Source organism: Lactuca sativa, chromosome 4 (genome assembly GCF_002870075.4).
Source record: "Lactuca sativa cultivar Salinas chromosome 4, Lsat_Salinas_v11, whole genome shotgun sequence".
Classification (NCBI taxonomy): Eukaryota; Viridiplantae; Streptophyta; class Magnoliopsida; order Asterales; family Asteraceae; genus Lactuca; species Lactuca sativa.
In genome coordinates this window covers 46229435-46252050 of record NC_056626.2, presented here as the reverse complement: position 1 = coordinate 46252050, position 22616 = coordinate 46229435, and the positions used below count along the sequence as shown (strand labels likewise).

The 22616-nt window shown below is 42.3% G+C and overlaps 1 protein-coding gene and 1 non-coding gene across 2 annotated transcripts; one reads left to right on the top strand and one right to left on the bottom strand.

The window, feature by feature from the left end:
• Positions 1-8664: 8664 nt before the first annotated feature.
• Positions 8665-8771, bottom strand: LOC111914775 (small nucleolar RNA R71). Its single transcript, XR_002857933.1, has one exon. It is a non-coding gene; the product is annotated as a small nucleolar RNA R71 (small nucleolar RNA).
• Positions 8772-9684: 913 nt separating this feature from the next.
• LOC111914613 (uncharacterized) lies at positions 9685-10479 on the top strand. The gene has a single exon (XM_023910308.1). The coding sequence runs from the start codon at positions 9685-9687 to the stop codon at positions 10477-10479; it is 795 nt and encodes a 264-aa protein (XP_023766076.1).
• Positions 10480-22616: the final 12137 nt, after the last annotated feature.

The window sequence follows — 22616 nt, the reverse complement described above, 5'->3', positions numbered from 1 at the left end:
TAATAACCATTGAATGTGGATTAACATAGTCATTACACCATCAAAAACAGGTTTTATAAGTCCAAAATAGTTTAGGGTAATGCTTCTAGTCCATTTCCAACAACAAAACTCAAAATTCTGCACACAGGGGATCCTATTTGTCGAGTGCAAGAACCTACTCGACGAGTAGGATGCATTTTTCCATAAACTCGTCGAGTCCCCCCATGGACTCGGCGAGATCACTGTCCAGATTGCAGAATTCTCGATTTTTTCAAGTAGTTTGCATCAAATACAAAGAAAACAAGCCTAGACTCTAATACCACTGATGGGTTTTGAGCATTCTAACACTCCTATGGTGTACATGCAACCCTATAAACCTTGGATCTATGTTTTCTCTAATATCCATGCAAATAAGTATTTTCCAAGGTTTACATCCTAATTAGCATGACATGGGGTACTTGTAATATAAAAACTAGTAGAATGACATACCTTTGTAGTTGCTTGGATTCCTTAAGACTTTGTGATCTTAGCAGCTCAAGCGTGATGCCTCAAATGTTTCACACAACACTACAACTCTTGGAATAACTTGAGAGAAGAACACTTTGATCACAAAATCGGCTAGCCCTCCTTGTCTTTCAATAGTGGCCGATTTTGCTAGCTATGGAGCTCCTTACATAGTGTGCCACATGTAGGGTTACACCATGTAAACCCTAATGTGCATGGCTTTCATTTCCCCCATGATCCATGGGTTACAACCTCCATGGAGCATCCATGGAGCACCCAATGGGTCCTAGCCCAATCTAGTGAATCATGAACCATAAGCCGACTATATAAGAATGAATGATTTACAAATCAAAACAGCCCATTGTAGATGAAGATGGTTTCACATCGGGATATGATGTAGGTCGTTATCAGCTACTATAAACATGATTCACCGATGACCTTGCAGACTTTAATGACAACTTAGATTTGGATGGCATGAGAACCTCTATAACGATTGGTCACCATCATCACAAACAATGGTCACGGGAAAAATATACTTTCTCTAAAAAAAGTGACATCTAATGAAATTATATAACGGTTGAGTGTAGGAGAAAAACACTTAAGGGACTTAGGATCTAGCTTGTTGATCTGAGGTTGGGAATCCATAACAAAGCAAATACAACCACATTAAGACGAGTATAATGACAAAATAAAATATAGGACTTGTGCTTTAACATATATTAATCCATATTAATGCATTGAATTTACATTTTCGTACATTGTGACCTAGATTGCCATAATAAACAGCATAAAAAGAGTTTTAATACTTGCAATGTTTCTTAAGCATGCGTTTAAAGAGGTTGTTACGTAAGATGCTATGTAATCTTTTGTGTACTAAAAATGAGTCGTTTTAATGGATGCTTTCTAAAGGCGTGCTCAAAGATTTTATCTTTAAAAGGGTGTTTTCGAGAAAATGATTTCATTAGAATAGTTAAGTCGTTCTTTTCGGTAAAATTGGGTCATTCTTGAAAGTGTGTATTTTTAAATTAGATTTAAACATTTATATACCCAAAATGTACTCGAAGGGTTAAGATGTGTGAACTTCACAAAGTAAAATTAAATTGTGAAACTTTTTTAAGATGTGTTAAGAATGTTTTAAATAGGATTTTTGTAACACCCGATTTCCAGAATGAATCGTTTGAGGACTTAAAGGGATCAAAAATAAGGTTTTTAGGAAAAACCTTTTGCCATGATGTGGTGTATGGAGGACCACGATGTGGCATTCCGATTATAAGGAATGTGAATCTGATGGTCGCCATGATGTGGAAGTTGTTGCAGACTAAGCCCACTATTTTTGGGATTTTCTCCATATTTTAAGGTTTTAACTCATAGATTAGAGCATCATCGTCAGACTCCAACCCTCCAACATGAAAACCTAGCCTCCATGCACGTTTGAGAGCTTGTTTTCTTGATATTAATCTTATTCTTTGGATTTTGGGGAAGCTCGAGGAAGAAGGAAGTTCATATTGAAGCAAGGAAGAAAGGAGTTGGTTTGGATCCATTATCCTCTTTTAATTTTTGAGTTGTTTGAGGTATAAATTTCATACCTTGACCCATTATTCTTCATGTTACAAGTTTGAGTTCTTTTAAGAGGATTTTGGTCCCTTTCTTGGATGCTTTGGGAGTTTCAGGAAATCCAGAACTTGTTGATGGCTCTCTAATGGTCGTTAGAAATGAGAAAGGAGTCATGTTTGGAGTTACCTTGTGTCCATGCATAAGTTTTGGTCTCATTAAGGACTTAATGGACTTAGGGTTGTAGATCTTGCCTTGTGGTGATGTAGCATCCCAAAAACTAAGGCTAAAATTTTCACTTTTTTAAATACTATAACATCTATTTTCAGTAAATTTACAACCGTTTGTTCATAAACCATTATTATGAAATCAGATTTAACAAAAAGATAATTCGGAATCTCAAATCATAAATCTATTGATGTGTGTGTACAGTGTCGCCTTCACAATCTGATAAGTACCTGCAAAATAGTTAATCCACAAATGTAAGCACAAAGCTTAGTGAGTTCCCCAGAATACCACATACAACATAACATAAATAATAAGCTAAGAATTATCAGCAAACTCTAGAGACTACCAACACTCCCAACGGGCTAACAACATGCCATGTGGATTGACAACACATCTAATGAGTTACCAGCAACCCTGGGGACTATCAACAGTCCTGGAGTTATCAACAACTCATTTCACATATACCAAAACCAACAATTAAGACCCAGCTGGTCGACATACATATATTACCACACCAACAAGTATAGTGAGAAGACTCACCTCGTGAATAGCAGCTAGCACACAACAACTCACACACCGGGTAGAGAGGTAAAATGAGACACCTAAAATCAATCAAGAAGTACCCTCTTAGTCTACAACCTAAAACCCCAAAATTAACCAACAGTCAACCATGGTTAAAGTCAACAGTCAAGGTCAAATTCCACTTCAGCAGGTTGCCACATCGTAGCCTCCCATTGCCACGTCGTGGGAGAAAAACGACAAAATAGTTGGGTATCTCCTAGTTGCCACGTCATGGGAACTAGGATTAAACAGCTTAATGCATTAAACTATTTTCCTTCAACCTCAAGATCTCCAAAGTTGAGATCTAGTCCTTCCCAAGGTCTTGATGGATAAAGTTTCCAACTTTACCCATTAAGACATCCCAATGAGTCTATATTTCTAAACCTAGATTCTTGATAACAACTTAAAGAATCGACTCAACCTTTAAGCTCTTAATACCCAAAGCCACAAATCCATAACTTCCAGAAGGACTTCTTACATCTATTCTAACAAAAAGATTGTAGCTTTATGGACATGCTCGATCGATACAAGTCTAGATCTCAATCTAGGTCAAAATGGGGCAAAAAGACCAAAATTTCATACATGGATCTCAAAACACAATCAAACTTCAGATCTCAAAGATATAGTGACCAAGGGACCAAGATGAGCTATAAAGTTGCAAACTTTATCTCATCCAACCAACCCAAACTTGAATATGAACCAAGAAATGCAATAAATCTTAGATCTATGAAGAGAGAACCAAAAAGGTGGAAGCTTTATACCTTCCAAAGCTCCATAAGATGCATGAGGTGCAAGATCTGAAGTGATGCACTCTTCCAACTAGCAAGCACACCACTTTATTTTCCAAAAATGCAAGCCAAAGCTTCAAACTTCAAGATCCGCCACTAATACAACAAGATTCACTCTAAGGAGGCTATTGTTTTGTGTTGAAAGGGTTGGAGGCTGAAAATGTCGCCCTAATCCTTGATATTAGTTGTTTAAATAGGAAGAAATCCCTAAAAATGATGGGCATGGGCTGCCACAGCTTCCACACCGTGGCCTTTCCTTGTCACGCCGTGGAGACCAACCAAAAACACGATCATGCATAAAATATGCCACGTCGTGGTGCTCCAATCACCATGTCGTGGCACCTAGTGTTTCCCAAAATCATATATATGTTCCTACCAAGCCCTCAGATGATCCATTCTAGGAACGAGTGTTACAATCCTCCCCCACTTAAATTGGACTCAGTTAGAATTTTAACTGCACTAGCACAATCCATAAGATCCTGCCAATCATTTCATATGATTAACACGTCTATAATGAACTTAGGAGACCATCCAAAACCCACTGATTCCAACAACCCACTCAATCACTTGAAACACTCAACTTCAACAATGACCCAACTCGTAGTGAACACCACTTAAACGGAATTTCCAAAATTGAATCTATTAGCCATCCCCATCAATGTACTTCAAAAACCAGAAGCCTAACTGTCTAAGTGCTAGAGACATACATATTGGCTGACGATCATCCACTCATCATATGTACCCCTAAGACCCTAACTCGGGATACCACTACTAGGCACATACAACACTCAAAACATTCTGATCAAGAGTTCAACCCATCCTAAGCTCGGAGATAGCCTAAAAGCCCCTATCTGCACACTTGGCTCTCTGAAAAGTCGTGAATAACCAACAACTCCCACGAGAAAATCCATGTTCAAAACCAAACTAGCGTGACATCCAAGCATCCCAAACCATTCAAGTGCACAATTACCATCTGAGATACTCATGAGACTCATAACTACCTAGATCACTGCCCCTGGTATTCAACCTAGGATACAACCATTTATATGTCAATCTAATCTGCTACGAGTTATTAGCAACCCTAGTACTATAAATAATCCTAGAGCTATCAACAACTCCAAAAATACTCACAAGAACCATCAGCTACTAAGACTTAGCTAGTCTAGCTTGTGTCCAACTTTGACATAGGTAAAATAGAGAGATATTTCATGCGAAACCTTATCATAAAATGAGCATGAATCCACTAAGAACGATCTCAATAACAGACTGCTAGTACACCGCCATGAATTTTACAACAAGTCAACACCATACGACTACTCAAACCAACCTGCTGGTTACCGGGCTATCGATGACAACATTATACCGCTCACGCACCTGCCAATGTCAAACGATTAGCAAACCAACACATGGGTCTCTACTACACAATTTTTAGTCCTACTCACAAAAGTGAAAAACATGATGGCTCATGGCACACCATGTCACCATCCAACCACTGGGATGAGGAGCTCACGACTCATCACCGTTCCTGCCATCACCCAATCGCAAACTTGAAGACTCATGACCAATAATCCAATAGTTTAAAGACACATTGTCGTCATCACACTGACCGGTAAGGACTTAGTCAACATCCCACTCAATACTATAAAAAATTTCAGGAGCCATAGCATTCTGAAACACACACTCTTCCACAATCCAACTGCCTCTAACACCACGTTAGATGAAACATAATCGCACACAATCAGGAAACAAAATAGATGGCCGAATGCATACTCCATCTTGTAAACACAACATAAAACACTCCCCAAGAGAAAACATGACGCTCCTCAGGCGAACTGTGATTCTTCTTAAACGTGACCTTACCCACAAGGTGACGTACCAACAAATCAAACGAAACGACGAATTCCCAACTACTTTTAAACAAATTCTTCATCGACCACATTCAAGATACCACACGTTGAAAAACTGAACATATCCCACCAATGCGTAAAAGATCAATAAAGCCTTCAATTTTGGAAGGGATTCCAAAATTGATCATAAATGTTGTCGAAATCCTACTTGAAACAATCCCAATATCAACCCAGCCGATGCAATCCGCCAAAACTGAATCTTTTGCAACCACGATCATTCCTGAAAACTAAACATCGTTGATCCGATATCCAATCTTCCAATAACTAAGATTTGATGTCATCTCTAATCACAAGAATCAATGGTTTCACAACCAAGAAATCGAGAGGTCACCTACACCGAGGCCAAAACACAACTTTACTAGACTTGACTAAGGGTTGAATCGTCAGTCGCACCCTTAGTTTATTCCACTTGAATCCTTTGAATAACCTTAATTGCTACTAATAAACGACCAACCAACAATAGAAAGTGGATTGGAAACCAAAGCTGATGACCCGACACATACCGAACAAAATCCCTGTGAAAGTACCCTTATCAAACTCTAAAGTTGTCTGACACATCAGTGACTGCCTATTCTCGACCATGAATAACTGAACCATACCACGAACTAACTATGATTCCTATAATTGCTACATAACAAGCGATTCAACTCCTCTCCATCCATATCTGCGGTGCTACCCAAAAACGAACTATTAACCAAAACAAGTTCATTACCCACCAACTTTTTACTGTGAGAACAACACATGCATTCTCAAAGACATGAACCTAACGATAGCTTGGTCTGTTGATATGTGTATATTTAGTCATATATTTCGCATAAAATGTTAATACTTTTTGGCTAATTTATTACAATTATGGAACAAAAGATGCTTAATTATGTTTTAATTATATTTTCAGTCCAAAAGAAGTGCTCGGAGGCAAAAGGAAGCAGGAGCAGCTGTCGGGATCTCAGGAGTCAAGGAAAGAGGAAAAGAGCCAAAAATCACAAGACACTCGGCGAGTCTGTACATGACTCGACGAGTTTCCACGAAGGTTCTCGAAGCAGAGGAAGCCTTACCTTGACGGACACGAGGATTTAATGAGGGACTCGGCTATTCTGTACCTAGACTCGACGAGTCGCCCCTGATCTATAAAAAGAGACTTCCAGATTGACACCCGATTTTTCTAAGAAGTCCTTGGAGAGAAAGCTGTGAATAAGGGTTCTTCTGAAGCATGAGAAGTCGGAGAATCAACCTAGATCCACTTTTGTAGGAGAATTAAGGCAAAATCAATTTGTTCTTTACTAAATCTAGTTTCCAAAACATGTTTGAGTTATTAGATTGTGTTTTTGAGTTTTTTATTGTCTTAATCATGAACTAGAACATATATCTTCTGTTTAGGGAAAACAAATTTGTGACTATGTGTTGATTTATGAGTAGGATTAATTTTTGTTGGTAATAGTGTTTTGTTAAGCTTGTTAAAGAACCTTGTGTGTTAATTACAACTATTTTCTGTTAATTAACCTGTGATTAAGTTGCATGACCATCTCTTAATTGCTAACTTCATATGAGGAATGTGAAAACATTGTTATATGCCTAGGAATAGTGAACGTGAAACTAGGGTTAATAGAAAATAGGAAATTAATGTATGAGCTTGTATGACGAACCATCAGCAAGAGGTTAATTAAAAGACCAATTTAGTCAACCACTACAAGTCTTACTTAATCCGAATAAATAAACTATGAACTTCCTTAATTTAAACAAATGGCCACTGCTTAGATTAATTTGTTTTCTAAGGATTAGTAATAGCGAACGTGAACCTAATCATCTTAATTGGTAGCCAATATAAATTAATCCATTGCACTTTTCATAGAATCAACCATATGATCAAATGAGTCACCCCTAAGCAGAAGTCTCTTCCACCATTGAACTTAGTTGATTTTAGCTTTCTAGTTGTTAATTGTTTTGTTTGAGTTTTAGTTAGAAATTTAAGTTTTCTAGTCTTGCAAAACTAGAGAAACACCCTCCTTTTATTATTTTTTTTAGATAGTTCTAGTAATTAGTTAAATTGTCGTTCCCTGAGTTCGATATCCTGCTTACTAAAAACTATACTTACATTAGATAGGTACACTGCCTATTGTGTGTCAAATTTACATTAGAAAAGTAGGAATAAAAATAGTTGGTTTTACACACATCAAGTTTTTGGCACCGTTGCCGGGGAACGGTTCTAAATTTAAATTGATTGTTATTGTTATCAATCCTTTGTGTTAGATTTGTCTTGCACAAAGTTACTATTTTAAGTAGATTAGGTATTAGCAATAATTTTTAGTTTTCAGCTTTTAGGAAATTTGTTTCAGAATTTTTTTTGTGTAGGCAGTGAACTCGCCGAGTCCCTACGGACAGACTCGACGAGTCCATAGCTGAACAGGAAATTTAGTTTTTTTATTCTTTTTGTTTTGTTCTTTTTACGCGTGTTTTCTGTTTTGTTTGCAGTTCGTTTATGACCAGGGGATGAGGTACACCTTTGATCCCACCACTTGAGGATCCGGAAGCAACCTTGAAGAAAAAAAAGGCAAGAACGTAGGAGAAACTGCAACATCGAAGAATTCACCATTGAAGAATTTAAAAGCCATTTTTAGTAAGAAAAGGGCAAGAAGGTAGGAGAATCCAGCTTCTCTTCATTAGCGGAAGAAGACCCGCAGAAGGAGGACACCGAGTACGAAACCAAAAAGGAAGAAACCGAATCCAAAGAAGAAAGCGACTTTGAAGACGAACCCGCTAATACCATGGCGAACATTGATGAAGTTCCTATTGGTGAATGGAAGAAGAGGATACGTGACGATACCGGCCCAGGACCCGTGAAACCGGTGATTCCCGTTACTACCACTTTCGAACTAAAGGGCCACATACTTGCTCAACTTAAGGAAATCCCCTTCTACGCGAAAGATCACGAAGATGCCTACAAGCATTTGGATGAGGTCAACAATGTAACTGATTATTTTAATGTTCCAAATATGCCTAGCAAAACTGTGTTGCTTCGTATGCTTCCAGTTACATTCAAGGGTACTGCAAAGGATTGGCTCAATTCACTACCACCAGGATCCATCACTACATGGGCCAAGATGAAAGAAGAATTCATTAACCAGTTTTTCCCTCCTTCGAAGATAGCCAAGTTGAAGAAAGTTATTGCCAACTTTGAACAACAAGCTGGAGAATCACTTTATGAGGCTTGGGAGATATACAAGGGCCTACTAAGGAATTGTCCACATCATGATCTAAACAGTTAACAAGAAGTTTCCATGTTTTATGATGGAGTCAATGTAACAACTAGGCAGCTCCTTGAATCACAAGGATCTCTCACAAAGAAGGCACTCCCGGTGATCAAAGAACTAATTGAAGAATTCTCTAAGCACTTTAGAGAATATCATAACCCAAGGAATGACTTGACTCGAAGGGCGGTAAATTCTATCACTGATGACATGGCAACAATGACGGCAAAATCGGAAAGCATGGACCGAAGAATGAATAAGATGGACCAATCCATCCATGCTATTAGAGTAGGTTGTGAAAACTGTAGAGGGCCCCACCTTACAAAGGACTGTGATCTTGATAAGAATGGGAACCGAAAGGTACAAGTATGCTATTCAAGTGGTGATAGGTTTGATGACAATTGGCGGAAACCAAAGAAAGAATGGCTAGCATATGATGAGTACAAAAAGACAAGGGAAGAAAAGTATAAGCAAAAGGAGAGAGGCTATTATCAAAAGGAGGAACTGGTACCTGAAAAGAAGTCAGATTTGGAAGACATGCTTATAAGATTCGTGGCCGCATCCGAGAAAAGACACAATGATACCAATGCTACACTTAAAGATCAACAAAATATGTTGAGAGAAAAACAACTTCTGATGAAAGATCAATAAGCCTTGCTTAGGAATCAGCAAGCATCTATTCTCAACATAGAAAAGTGGCTGGGGCAACTTGCACAACAAGTGAATGAGAAAAGCCCGGGTGGACTTCCTAGTAACACTGAAAGTAACCCGAAAGGTACACATATAAATATTGTGACAACTAGGAGTGGGAAGATTATAACCCCTCTGAATTCTATTCAGAATGAAGATCCCAAACTGGTGCAAGAGGAGGCAGAAAAGCAGAAACCACCGAACCCCGACACTACTCGCCGAGTCGCGGACATGGACTCGACGGGTCCTCCGCTTGAATCGAAAAAAGACCCTTCTGTTAAACCATATCAGCCTCTATTACCATTTCCAGGCCGAGCTAGACAAGATAAGCATGATGTTGATTATCAAAAAAATTTGGAACACATCAAAGCCCTTCAAATTAACATGCCCTTTACCGAGGCGGTTGCACAAATGCCAAAGTATGCCAAATTCTTAAAGGAGCTCCTCACAAATAGAAAAAAGATGGAAGAAATAAAAGATGTAGTTTTCAATGAAAATTGTTCAGCTGCCATGTTGAACAAAATGCCTAAAAAGAAAGGTGACCCAGGTAGTTTGACATTGCCTTGTCAATTCGGAAATTTGGCAACTATACACGCATTAGCGGATTCGGGGGCATGTGTAAATCTCATGCCATATTCGTTCTTTAAGAAATTGGACCTTCCGGAGCCAAGGCCAATTCGAGTGGCAATACACTTAGCTAATAAAACGGTCACATTTCCAAGGGGAATATGCAAGGACCTATTGGTAAAAGTTGATAAGTTCGTGTTCCCCACGAATTTCATAGTTCTAGACATGGAAGCGGATCCTCAAGTCCCGATCATACTTGGGAGACCTTTCCTCAACACCGCGAGTGCTATAGTAGATATGCGAGATTCCAAACTTACCGTTCGGGTGGGAGACGAATCAGTGACATTTGGAGTAGATCAAGCAATGAAGCATGCAAGGTTTAGTGATGATACCGCGTTCTCGGTAGATATGATGGACAAATTAATAGAGGATTGGAAAGAGGAAAATGGGAGCAATTGAACCATTTCTTTTGAAGAAGATTTTGATGCTGAAGGGGACCTGAAAGAGATAGAAAGACTGCTAGAAGAATCCGACTACAATGAATTGATCATAAGGGTAGAAAGCTCGACTCGCCGAGTCGATACCACATACTCGACGAGTCCCTACGAGAATTCTCGATCAAGCGATAATTTTAGCATAGAATCGATGAGTTACATACCTCGACTCGACGTGTCTAGTATACAAAATATGAAATTAGACCTTAAAACTCTACCTGATCATTTAGAGTATGCAGTTCTTGAAGAAGGTGATCAAAAACCAGTTGTTATAGATTTTGACCTCTCCAAATTTGAAAAAGAAGAATTAGTCCATGTCCTAAAGAAGAGAAAGAGTGCCATTGCGTGCAGTATCACCAATATCAAGGGAATAAGCCCTTCTTGTTGCTCTTATAAGATCAACCTGGAAGAAGGGGCGAAGCCGGTAGTGCAACATCAAAGGAGGTTGAACCCGAACATGCAAGAAGTGGTCAAGAAGGAAGTAGTCAAGCTTTTAGATGCAGGGATTATTTATTCTATTCGTGATAGGCCATGGGTTAGTCCTGTTCAAGTGGTGCTCAAGAAAGGTGGGATGACGGTGGTGACAAACGAAAAGAACAAACTTATTCCGACCCGAACGGTAACCTGTTGGCGAGTGTGCATCGATTATCGAAAGTTAAATGATGCCACTCATAAAGACCATTTTCCTTTACCTTTTATTGATCAAATGCTTGAAAGATTATCCGGTCATAGCTATTATTTTTTCTTAGATGGATTTTCGAGTTACTTCCAAATACCCATATACCCAATCGACCAAGAAAAGACTACTTTCACTTGCCCAAGTGGGACTTTTGCCTATCGATGCATGCCTTTTGGGTTGTGCAATGCACCTGCAACCTTTCAAAGATGCATGACGACAATTTTCGATGACATGGTGGAAAAGTTTATGGAAGTATTTATGGACGATTTTTCTGTTTTTGGATCTTCTTTTCATGATTGTCTTGCTACCCTTGACTTGATGCTTGCTAGGTGCGAAAAAACCGAATTAGTTCTCAATTGGGAAAAATGTCACTTTAAGGTTAAAGAGGGTATAGTATTAGGGCATAAGGTATCCAAAGCGAGAATTGAGGTGGATCGGGCAAAAATTGATACAATTGCTAAATTACCTTCACCAACTAATGTGAAGGGCATTAGGAGTTTTTTAGGCCACACAGGTTTTTACCGCCATTTTATAAAGGATTTTTCTAAAATTACTAGACCTCTAACTCAATTACTTTTAAAAGATGCACCATTTCATTTTAATAAAGAGTCTCTAGAGGCTTTTGAAATTTTGAAAGAAAAATTAACTAATGCTCCGATCATTATTGCCCCGAATTGGAACTTGCCTTTTGAAATAATGTGTGACGCTAGTGACTTTGCATTAGGAGTCGTACTTGGACAAAGGGTTGATAAGCACTTTCGACCCATTTATTATGCAAGCAAGACTTTGAACCCGACCCAAGAAAATTACACCACAACCAAAAAAGAATTACTAGCCGTGGTGTATGCTTTTGAAAAATTCCGCCCTTATCTTATTTTATGAAAGACCACTGTTTTTACTGACCACTCTGCTATTAAGTACTTGTTTGCCAAGCAGGATGCAAAGCCAAGATTGATCCGATGGGTGATTTTACTCCAAGAATTTGACATCGAAATCAGGGATAAAAAGGGATGGAGAATGTAGCTGCTGACCACCTATCTAGACTAGAAAATCTGGAAAGGGAAGATAAAGACAACATGGGTATTGAAGATAGCTTCCCAGAAGAGTATTTGATGATGGTTGTGGATGAAGACCTGTGGTATGCAGACATTGCAAATTATTTGGCTGGCAATTACCTTAAAAAAGACCTTACCCATCAACAAAAGAAGAAATTCTTTTCCGAAATTAAATATTATTTTTGGGACGAGCCTTATCTTTTTAGAAGTTGTGCGGATGGAATAATAAGAAGATGTGTGTTTGGAAAAGAAAGTAGAGACATATTAGAGCATTGCCACAGCGGACCTGCTGGAGGACATCATGGGGTACAATACACTGCTAAAAAAGTGTTTGATGCTGGTTTTTATTGGCCTACTATTTTCAGAGATGCCGCTACCTACGTGAAAGAATGTGATGCTTGCCAACGAACGGGGAATATATCGGCAAGGAATGAAATGTCCCGATTGAATACTCAAGTATGTGAGATTTTTGATGTTTGGGGTATAGATTTCATGGGACCCTTTCCTTTATCCAAAGGCAACAAATATATACTAGTGGCGGTAGATTATGTGTCAAAGTGGGCGGAAGCACAGGCATTACCAACTAATGATGCAAGAGTGGTGGTGAAGTTTTTAAAGAAATCATTTTCAAGATTTGGAGTGCCTAAAGCATTAATTAGTGATCGGGGAACCCACTTTGCTAATGATCAACTAGCAAAAGTGTTGCAAAAATACGGGGTACGCCATAGATTTTCAACACCTTATCATCCACAATCAAATGGGCAAATCGAAATTACAAATAGGGGGATAAAAAGAATTTTGGAAAAATCGGTAGGGCACAATAGAAAAGATCGTGTGGATCAATTGGATGATGCACTTTGGGCATTTAGGACCACAGTTAAAACACCCATTGGAACCACACCATATAGATTAGTGTTGTAACGCCCTGATTCTCAAGTATTGCTTAAATAAGATTTATTGAGTTAAGCTCTACTCGACGAGTTGGTTGACCTACTTGTCGAGTAGCAGCGGGGTGGGATCGCGTGTTAATTGACCTACTTGATGAGTCCATGCTAGACTCGGCGAGTAGGAGCTAGCAGTGGAAACCCTAAATCCCGGGGTTTGCACCTCTATTTAAAGGAGCCTTAGCCTCCTTTGGCCTCTTTACAGTCTTCGAGAGCCCCTTAAAACCCTAATTCGTGTGTGTGTGCCTTTGTGTGGTGTTTGAACCTTGGAAAAGAGGATCATGGACGAAGAAAGCTAAGAGTGCAAAGGAAATTGAAGCAAGGAAGGAGTGGGAAGCAGGATTTACCTCAGCTAGCATCCTTTGGAGGTATCAAGGTGACATTCTTACTTCCCTTTTTCCCTTTTGATGAGTTTCTAGGGTTTTTTTTATGGATTTTTAAGTTGGTATGATGAGCTATGGGATAGATCTGAAGTTGTAACTTCAGATCTGGACCCTCCTTGGATTCTAGAAGCATAAAGTCATAGTCTTGGTTGTGATTAAGGTCCCTCTTGAGCATGAAGTTCCATTAAGAACTTAGAATAGACATTTAGAGCCTTTATAGTCATGCATGCACGTAAAGTTTGCAACTTTACGTGATAAACATGCCCTAGAAGCTTGGATCAACGAGTTGGAGCCGTTGTATGGCTCAAAATATGTCTGTATGGAGGAAAAGGACTGAACGGACTCGGCGAGTCACATGAAGATGGCCATGAACTCGACGAGTTGGATGAACAACTCGGCGAGTCCGATGAAGATCGCCATAAGACTCGACGAGTTGAAGAACAACTCGGCGAGTCGAATGAGTTTCCTCTGGGATATGTATGAGTGTGTATCCGTCGAGTTGCAAGGAGGGAACTCAATGGGTGACCTTAAGTGTGATCGAGAATCAAAGGAACTCGTCGAGTCACTCCGATGACTCGGAGAGTTGGAATGTACTTCAGGGAACTCGGCGAGTATCTAAGGGTACTCGGCGAGTTAAGGTCAACATGGACTGTTGACCTTGACTGAGGACTTTGACTTTGACCAGGGGTTGACTAGTGGCTTATGGAGTACCTTATATGGTTAAGGACTTATAAGTTTGATGCACTATGATGATAGGTGGTGGAACCTGTGTCAAGTGATCCGGGAGTTGGAGTTTACCTTTCGTGTCGACATCTGCGAGGTGAGTTATCCCCACTATATCGATAGGGTCTACGACACCAAGGCCGACCCTTTAATTGTTATTGTTATGGTATGCTACATGTGGTTATGATCTGTTAGATCGGAATCGGGGTAGACAGTATGTTATGCTCTTATGATCCGTAGGGATTGGTATGTTAGTGACCTGCTAGGTCGGTACTCTAGTTACAGGAGAATTCTATGATTGATGATCAATGTGACAGATATGTTTGATGTTTGTATATGCCTGTGTATGATAGTATGTGCACATGGTTATTTGTTGGTGGTTGGGTTGAGGTGGTCCTGCTTTGTGCTGAAGGCCGATATACCCTATGAGCGGTTCGGGGAGACTGTAGGCCCACGTGGCGGACTAGTCATGCTGAAGGCTCAGGATAGATTCAGACAGACTGTAGGCCCGGTAGGGCGGTCCGCTCAGGCCGATGGCCCAGTATGCATGATGATTGATTGATTATTACTGATATAGTATTGTCAGTGTGGTCTTGGTATTTTGGGGGTAGCTCACTAAGCCCTCGGGCTTACAGTTTTCAATTTATTGTTTCATGTACTTTAGGAGATCATGGAAAGGCGAAGGCATGACCGTACCACTCCTCATCCTTATGATATGATTTTTGGGACACTCTGATGGAAAATGATTTGAAAACATTTTGTAAACAATACTATTTGGTTTTTATTTATGATTGAAAAAGTTTTAATTTGGCGTAAAATTTATGGATGTTATAAGTTGGTATCAGAGCCTTGGTTTGAGTGAATTAGAGGAACACTCGTGTGAATCTAGTCTCAAATCAAGGAGATTTTCGGAACATAAGTTTTAAAATGGTTTTCAAAATAAGGATGGAGGATGCAAAGGGTACGATCAGCCGGAGCCTGTAAGTGAACCCTAAAATACCATATAGTTATTTGATATTCTGATATGTTAGAACAACATGCTAGTGCTAGGCTAGGGATCTTCAGGAATCGCATGATGGCTTTGCCTGATTATATGATGCCTATTAGCCTAGGGTTTCTTGTATATGGAATTGACATCATAACTGTAGATGTTTGGTGTATGCATCACGACTGTGTATAATCAAGATCTTATAGCCTGAGAATGTCTGATTCGACCTAAGTGTAGGATTATATATTCGAAAGTCTATGGGGTCTAGCGTTACGTGCAGCTAGTGTGCACTGTCGATGCAGGGGATGATGGAAGTTTCATGGATGTGTGAGTTGTGATAAGTGGTAAGACTAGATGCGAGATATTTGGTATTCCCCTAGAAGTGAGGGTTGGGCGCATTTCTATGTTGATGATATTGTTAGGGCGTTGTGGTGATACTTGAGACAAATATGGGTAGGTGTGGAAGGTAGTATGGGCCCGTACTACTAAAGGCACAGGACCCATACGCGTGGCAATGAAATCACAACCCTTGGGGTTTTTGGGGTTTTGGTCTCCCGACATTATGTTATTTATCTGATGACTTGTATATATATTCCAGTATGGTGGTGACGAGACGTGTTGCTTCGGGATCCGGATCAGGATCAGGATCAGGATCGGGGTCGGGAGACGGAGGGTTGGAGGTGCCGGTAGTACCTGAGCCAGTGGTTCAGATAGGGACCGAGGAGTTGGATGCCAGGATCAGGGAGATCATGCACGACGAGATTGCTGCTGCGTTCCAAGCGCAGCTGCCAGAGATGTTCCGGTCGATTAAGACCGCGATGGTTGAGTATTTTGATGAGCGATATGCAGCTATAGCAAAGACAGCTGCCGCTGCAGCGATTAGGGCTATGAGGTGGTTATCTGACGTGGAGGGCTGTTTCTTCACGTGCTCATGTCCCGCTGACCAAAAGGTCAGGTGTGCCATGAACCTGCTGAGGCTTGGGGCAAAGGACTGGTGGAGGCTGACGACTGGTTCGTATACTAATGATCAGCGGGCTGTTGTTACTTGGGAGCAGCTCAGAGATATGTTCCGCACCCGCTACGTTCCACGCGTTGAGCGGGAGCGGCTTGCGCAGGAGTTTTTGACATTGAGACAGGATGGGGAGTCTGTGATGGAGATTACCCGTATGTTCACGGAGAGGGATATGTTTTGCCCGGAGTTTGCTTCAGAGCAGTCTCAGATGACTCGTTATATGAGTATGCTCAAGACTGATATTCGATAGTTTGTGTCTACACAGCAATGTGATACCCTCCTGGAAGCCGCGCGGCGGCGTGAGTTGGAGATAGAGATGCAGCTGAAGGAGCAGCGTCAGGCACCGGCACAGTCTCAGCCGACGCCTAAGCGGTCTAAGACCGCTGATACACGGTCCGGGGGTCATCAGATTCGCACTTGTGGAAAGTGTGGCAAGTCTCATTCAGGGATTTTTCGAGTGGGAGGTGGGTGCCACAAATGTGGCAAGGAGGGGCACTATGCCAGGGACTACCGTCAGTCCGCCCCTCTAGTAGATATGAGGATTCGTTACCATTTTCATTAGGTTGGTCATGTGAAGACCAACTGTCCGCAGCTCGCCGCTAAGTCGGCGCAGGGTTCCGCGCCAGCTGCTGTGAGGATTGGAGATGGGAGGCCAGTCAATGTGGAGCCTCCGAAGGCTCAGGGTCTCGCCTTCCAGCTCACGGCCGAGGAGGCCAAGTCAACATCGGATGTTGTTGCTGGTACGTTTTTAGTGAATTCTTTGCCTGTTTTGGTATTATTTGACTCGGGGGCGAGTCGATCGTTTGTATCTCAGACCTTATTTAGAGGGTTCAGTGTGCCGATAGATGATCTTGAGTGTCCGTTGCGAGTTTCGATCGCCAACGAGCACGAGGTCTCTGTTTCTTTGGTCTTTCGTGGATGTGAGTTGGAGATTTTTGGGGTGTCCTTCCCGATAGATTTGATTCCTATACCCATGAGGGATGGATTGGCTTAGCCGTTTTGGCGCCATGATCGACTGTGAGGGACAGTGGGTGGTGGTTCGAACCCCAAGTGGGGGAGAACTTGTAGTATATGGTGAGGGCACCAGGTTGGGATCAGGGTTTTATTCGGCAGTCAGGGCTCGACAGTATATTCAGCACGGGTGTGCCGGTTATTTGGCGTATGTTGTAGATACGCAGGTTAGAGAGTAGCTCTCAGTTTCTGAGGTCCCAGTGGTGAGGGAGTTTGCTGATTTGTTTCTGGAGGAGTTACCCGGAGTGCCTTCGGAGAGGCAAGTTGAGTTCAGGATTGACCTAGTGCCAGGTGTGGCCCCTATCGCTAAGGCGCCGTACCGACTGGCACTGCCAGAGATGCAGGAGTTGTCATCTCAGTTGCAGGAACTGTTGGGTAAGCAGTTTATTCGTCCGAGTAGTTCACCCTGGGGAGCACCGATCCTTTTCTTCAGGAAGAAGGACGGTTCGCACAGGATGTGCATTGACTAGAGGGAGCTGAACAAGTTAACGGTGAAGAACCGTTATCCGCTTCCGAGGATAGACGATCTTTTTGATCAGCTGCAGGGTGCATCTTGGTTTTCCAAGATTGATTTGAGATCAGGATATCACCAGGTCAGGGTGAGGGAGGAGGACGTGGAGAAGACAGCGTTTCAGACTCGTTATGGTCATTACGAGTTTGAGGTGATGTCGTTTGGACTCACCAACGCGCCAGCAGTGTTCATGGATCTGATGAACCGGGTATGCAGACCGATGATTGATCACTCGATCATTGTGTTTATAGATGATATCTTGGTGTACTCCAAGACTCGAGAGCAGCATGAGGAGCATCACAGGGAGCTGCTGGAAGTTCTGAGGCGAGAACGGTTGTATGCCAAGTTCTCAAAATGCGAGTTTTGGTTAAGGGAGGTCCAGTTCCTTAGACACCTCGTTAACCAGGAGGGGATTCTGGTCGATACGGCCAAGGTGGAGGCGGTTATACAGTGGGAGACCCCGAAATCTCCCTTTGACATCAGGAGTTTCTTGAGTTTAGAAGGGTATTATCAGAGATTCATTCTTGATTTCTCCAAGATTTACGTACCCCTCACTCATCTAACAAGGAAGGGGGTGGATTTCCGGTGGGGCCCTGAGCAACAGAGGGCATTTGAGACCCTCCGGCAGTGTTTATGCGAGGTGCCGGTGTTGACAGTCCCCAAGGGAGTGGAGGATTTTGTGGTATTTTATGATGCACCCATCACTGGCTTGGGGGCAGTCCTCATGCAGAGAGGACGGGTGGTAGCCTACGCATCACGGCAGCTGAAGCCGCATGAGACGAGGTACCCCATGCATGATCTTGAGTTGGGAGCAGTGGTTTTTGCTCTCAAGATTTGGAGGCATTATCTGTACGGGGTCCATTGCACTATATACACGGATCACAAGAGTTAGAGACACATCATGGATCAGCCGAACCTAAACATGAGGCAGTGCAGGTGGCTGGATGTGGTCAAGGATTATGATTGCGAGATCCTTTACCATCCTGGTAAAGCGAATGTGGTTGCGGATGCTCTGAGCCACAAGTCAGCTGGGTCCTCGACCCCAGCTAGGTGTATGAGGATAGCGGTGGATTCCCCACTGGTGGGTTTGATCAGGGATGCTCAGATTGAGGGCATGAGACCAAAGAACTGGAAGTTGGAGAGGATTAAGAGCAAAAGTGCCCGGTTTGTTCAGGATAGCCGCAGATTGTTGACCCGTTACGGTCGGGTTTGGGTTCCAATGTCCGGAGGGGTCCGGCAGATAGTGATGGAGGAGGCTCATCAGTCTTGTTTTTCGATTCACCCGGGAGCCACCAAGATGTACTGTGATTTGAGTTCGAGTTATTGGTGGCCTGGCATGAAGCGATATATCGCTTGGTTTGTTGAGAGGTGCTTGACCTGTAGGATGGTCAAGGCCGAGCATTAGAGGCCGCATGGTAAGTTGCAGCCTTTGGAGATTCCCATGTGGAAATGGGAACGGATCACGAGGGATTTCATCACGAAGTTGCCGAAGATGAAAAGGGGGTTCGATGCTATATGGGTCATCGTGGATCGATTGACCAAGAGTGCCCATTTCCTAGCCATACGGTAGGGTTCGTCGACAGAGAAGTTGGTTGACATGTACGTTAGAGGGGTTGTCTCTCGTCATGGGGTCCCGGTTTCTATCGTTTCCGATCGAGATGTCAGGTTTACTTTCCGTTTTTGGCAGTAGTTCCATGAGGAACTGGGTACACGACTGCATTTTAGTACGTCGTTCCATCCGCAGACTGATGGGCAGAGTGAGCGGACCATTCAGACCCTCGAGGATATGTTGAGGGCGTGCGTTATTGATTTCGGTGGGAGTTGGGATTCCCACCTATCGCTTGCAGAGTTCGCCTACAACAACAACTATCATTCCAGTATTGGCGCCCCGCCTTTCGAGCTGTTGTATGGGTGGAAGTGTAGGACCCCAGTCTGCTGGGGCGAGATCGGGCACAGAGTGATGGGTCGGACAGAGGTAGTTCTGCAAACTACCAAGATGATACAACAAATTAGACAGCGACTGCAGACCGCTCAGAGTCGGCAGAAAAGTTATGCCGACCGACGCGGATCTGAGCTGGAATTTCAAGTGGGTGACATGGTCCTCCTGAAGGTCTCACCCTGGAAGGGTGTGATCCGCTTCAGGAAAAGGGGAAAATTGGGTCCCCGTTATATTGGGTCGTTCAGGATTATTGCCAGGGTTGGCAGGGTGGCTTATAGGCTAGAGCTTCTGGAGGAGCTTAGCCGGATCCACACCACATTTCATGTTTCGCAATTGCGAAAATGCGTTATGGACCAGGAGGCAGTGGTATCGTTGGATGACATTCAGGTCGATCAACGCCTGAACTATGTGAAGAGGCATGTGGCTATTTTGGAAAGGAAGAAGAAGATTCTGCGGAACAAGTAAATAACTTTAGTAAGGGTACAATAGGAACATCGGAAGGGATCCGAGTGGACATGGGAGCCGGAGGCAGAGATGCGCGAGCATTACCCGACATTGTTTACTCCAGCGGACTTCGAGGACGAAGTCTAGTTCAAGTAGGGGAGAGTTGAAACGCCCCGATTCTCAGGTATTGCTTAAATAAGATTTATTGGGTTAAGCTCTACTCGACGAGTTGGTTGACCTACTTGTCGAGTAGCAGCGGGGTGGGATCGCGTGTTAAGTGACCTACTCGACGAGTCCATGTTAGACTCGGCGAGTAGGAGTTGGCAGTGGAAACCCTAAATCCCGGAGTTTGCACCTCTATTTAAAGGATCCTTAGCCTCCTTTAGCCTCTTTATAGTCTATGAGAGCCCCTTAAAACCCTAATTCGTGTGTATGTGCCTTGGTGTGGTGTTTGAAGCTTGGAAAAGAGGATCTTGGACGAAGAAAGCTAAGAGTGCAAAGGAAATTGAAGCAAGGAAGGAGTGGGAAGTAGGATTTACCTCAGCTAGCATCCTTTGGAGGTATCAAAGTGCCATTCTTACTTCCCTTTTTCCCTTTTGTTGAGTTTCTAGGATTTTTTATGGATTTAATTTGATATGATGAGCTATGGGCTAGATCTGAAGTTGTAACTTCAGATCTGGACCCTCCTTGGATTCTAGAAGCATAAAGTCACAGTCTTGGTTATGATTAAGGTCCTTCTTGAGCATGAAGTTCCATTAAGAACTTAGAATAGACATTTAGAGCCTTTATAGTCATGCATGCACGTAAAGTTTGCAACTTTACGTGATAAACATGCCCTAGAAGCTTGGATCTATGAGTTGGAGCCGTTGCATGGCTCAAAATATGTCTGTATGGAGGAAAAGGATTGAATGGACTCGACGAGTCGCAAAGTGACTCGACGAGTCACATGAAGATGGCCATGAACTCGACGAGTTGGATGAACAACTCGGCGAGTCCGATGAAGATCGCCATAAGACTCGACGAGTTGAAGAGCAACTCGGCGAGTCGGATGAGTTTCCTCTGGGTTATGAATGAGTGTGTATCCGTCGAGTTGCAAGGAGGGAGCTCGACGGGTGACCTTAAGTGTGATCGAGAATCAAAGGAACTCGACGAGTCACTCTGATGAATTGACGAGTTGGAATGTACTTCAGGGAACTCGACGAGTAGCCAAGGGTACTCGGCGAGTTAAGGTCAACATGGACTGTTGACCTTGACTGAGGACTTTGACTTTGACCAGGGGTTGACTAGTGGGTTATGGAGTACCTTATAAGGTTAAGAACTTATGAGTATGATGTACTATGATGATAGGTGGTGGAACCTGTGTCAAGTCATCCGGGAGTTGGAGTTTACCTTTCGTGTCGACATCTGTGAGGTGAGTTATCCCCACTATATCGATAGGGTCTACGGCACCAAGGCCGACCCTTTAGTTGTTATTTTTATGGTATGCTACATGTGTTTATGATCTGTTAGATCGGAATCGGGGTAGATAGTATGTTATGCTCTTATGATCCGTAGGGATTAGTATGTTAGTGACCTGCTAGGTCGGTACTCTAGTTACAGGAGAATTCTATGATTGATGATCAGTGTGACAGATATGTTTGATGTTTGTATATGCATGTGTATGATAGTATGCGCACATGGTTATTTGCTGGTGGTTGGGTTGAGGCGGTCCTGCTTTGTGCTGAAAGCCAATATACCCAATGAGCGGTCCGGGGAGACTGTAGGCCCACGTGGCGGACCAGCTTAATGATTGCTTAGGAACACGCAAGGCCTTAGTGTGGGGTGTGGAAAAATTTAATAAAGTTTTTTTTTCTGGGAAATTTTTTTCTGTTATACAAACAGCTTAATCGACTCGCCGAGTTAGGTATCTACTCGACGAGTCCATACGAATTCGGAAAAGTTTGACTTCGCGACCGGTCTCGCCGAGTTTGTACACATACTTGACGAGTCGGTACTATTACCGAATTTTTTTTTACAATCCGGTGAAATTAGGGTTTTTACCCTATGTTGAAACATTACTCTCATTTACACAGCAACCGCCCCACTCGACGTGCCTCTCTTCCCTCAAGCTCTCATCTTTATTTTCTCCTATTTCTCCAAAATCTTCAAGCAAGGTAACATTATTCTCCCTTAATTTTGTTAAAGGTTCATCCTTTAGATGTTTTATGCCCCTAATTTGGTGAAAATCCGGTTTGAAAAGATTTGCATTTTTAGGGTTGTTAGATTTTTGCTTAAATAGGATGTTTATGTTGAAATTATTGATAAGTAACTAGTTAATGGACATTCCGAGACAGAGCCCTGGAAAAATTTTGAGTTTTTATGGAGTAATTCAATCATACCCATACTGTGGACTCTGAGTGTTCATAGGACTCGC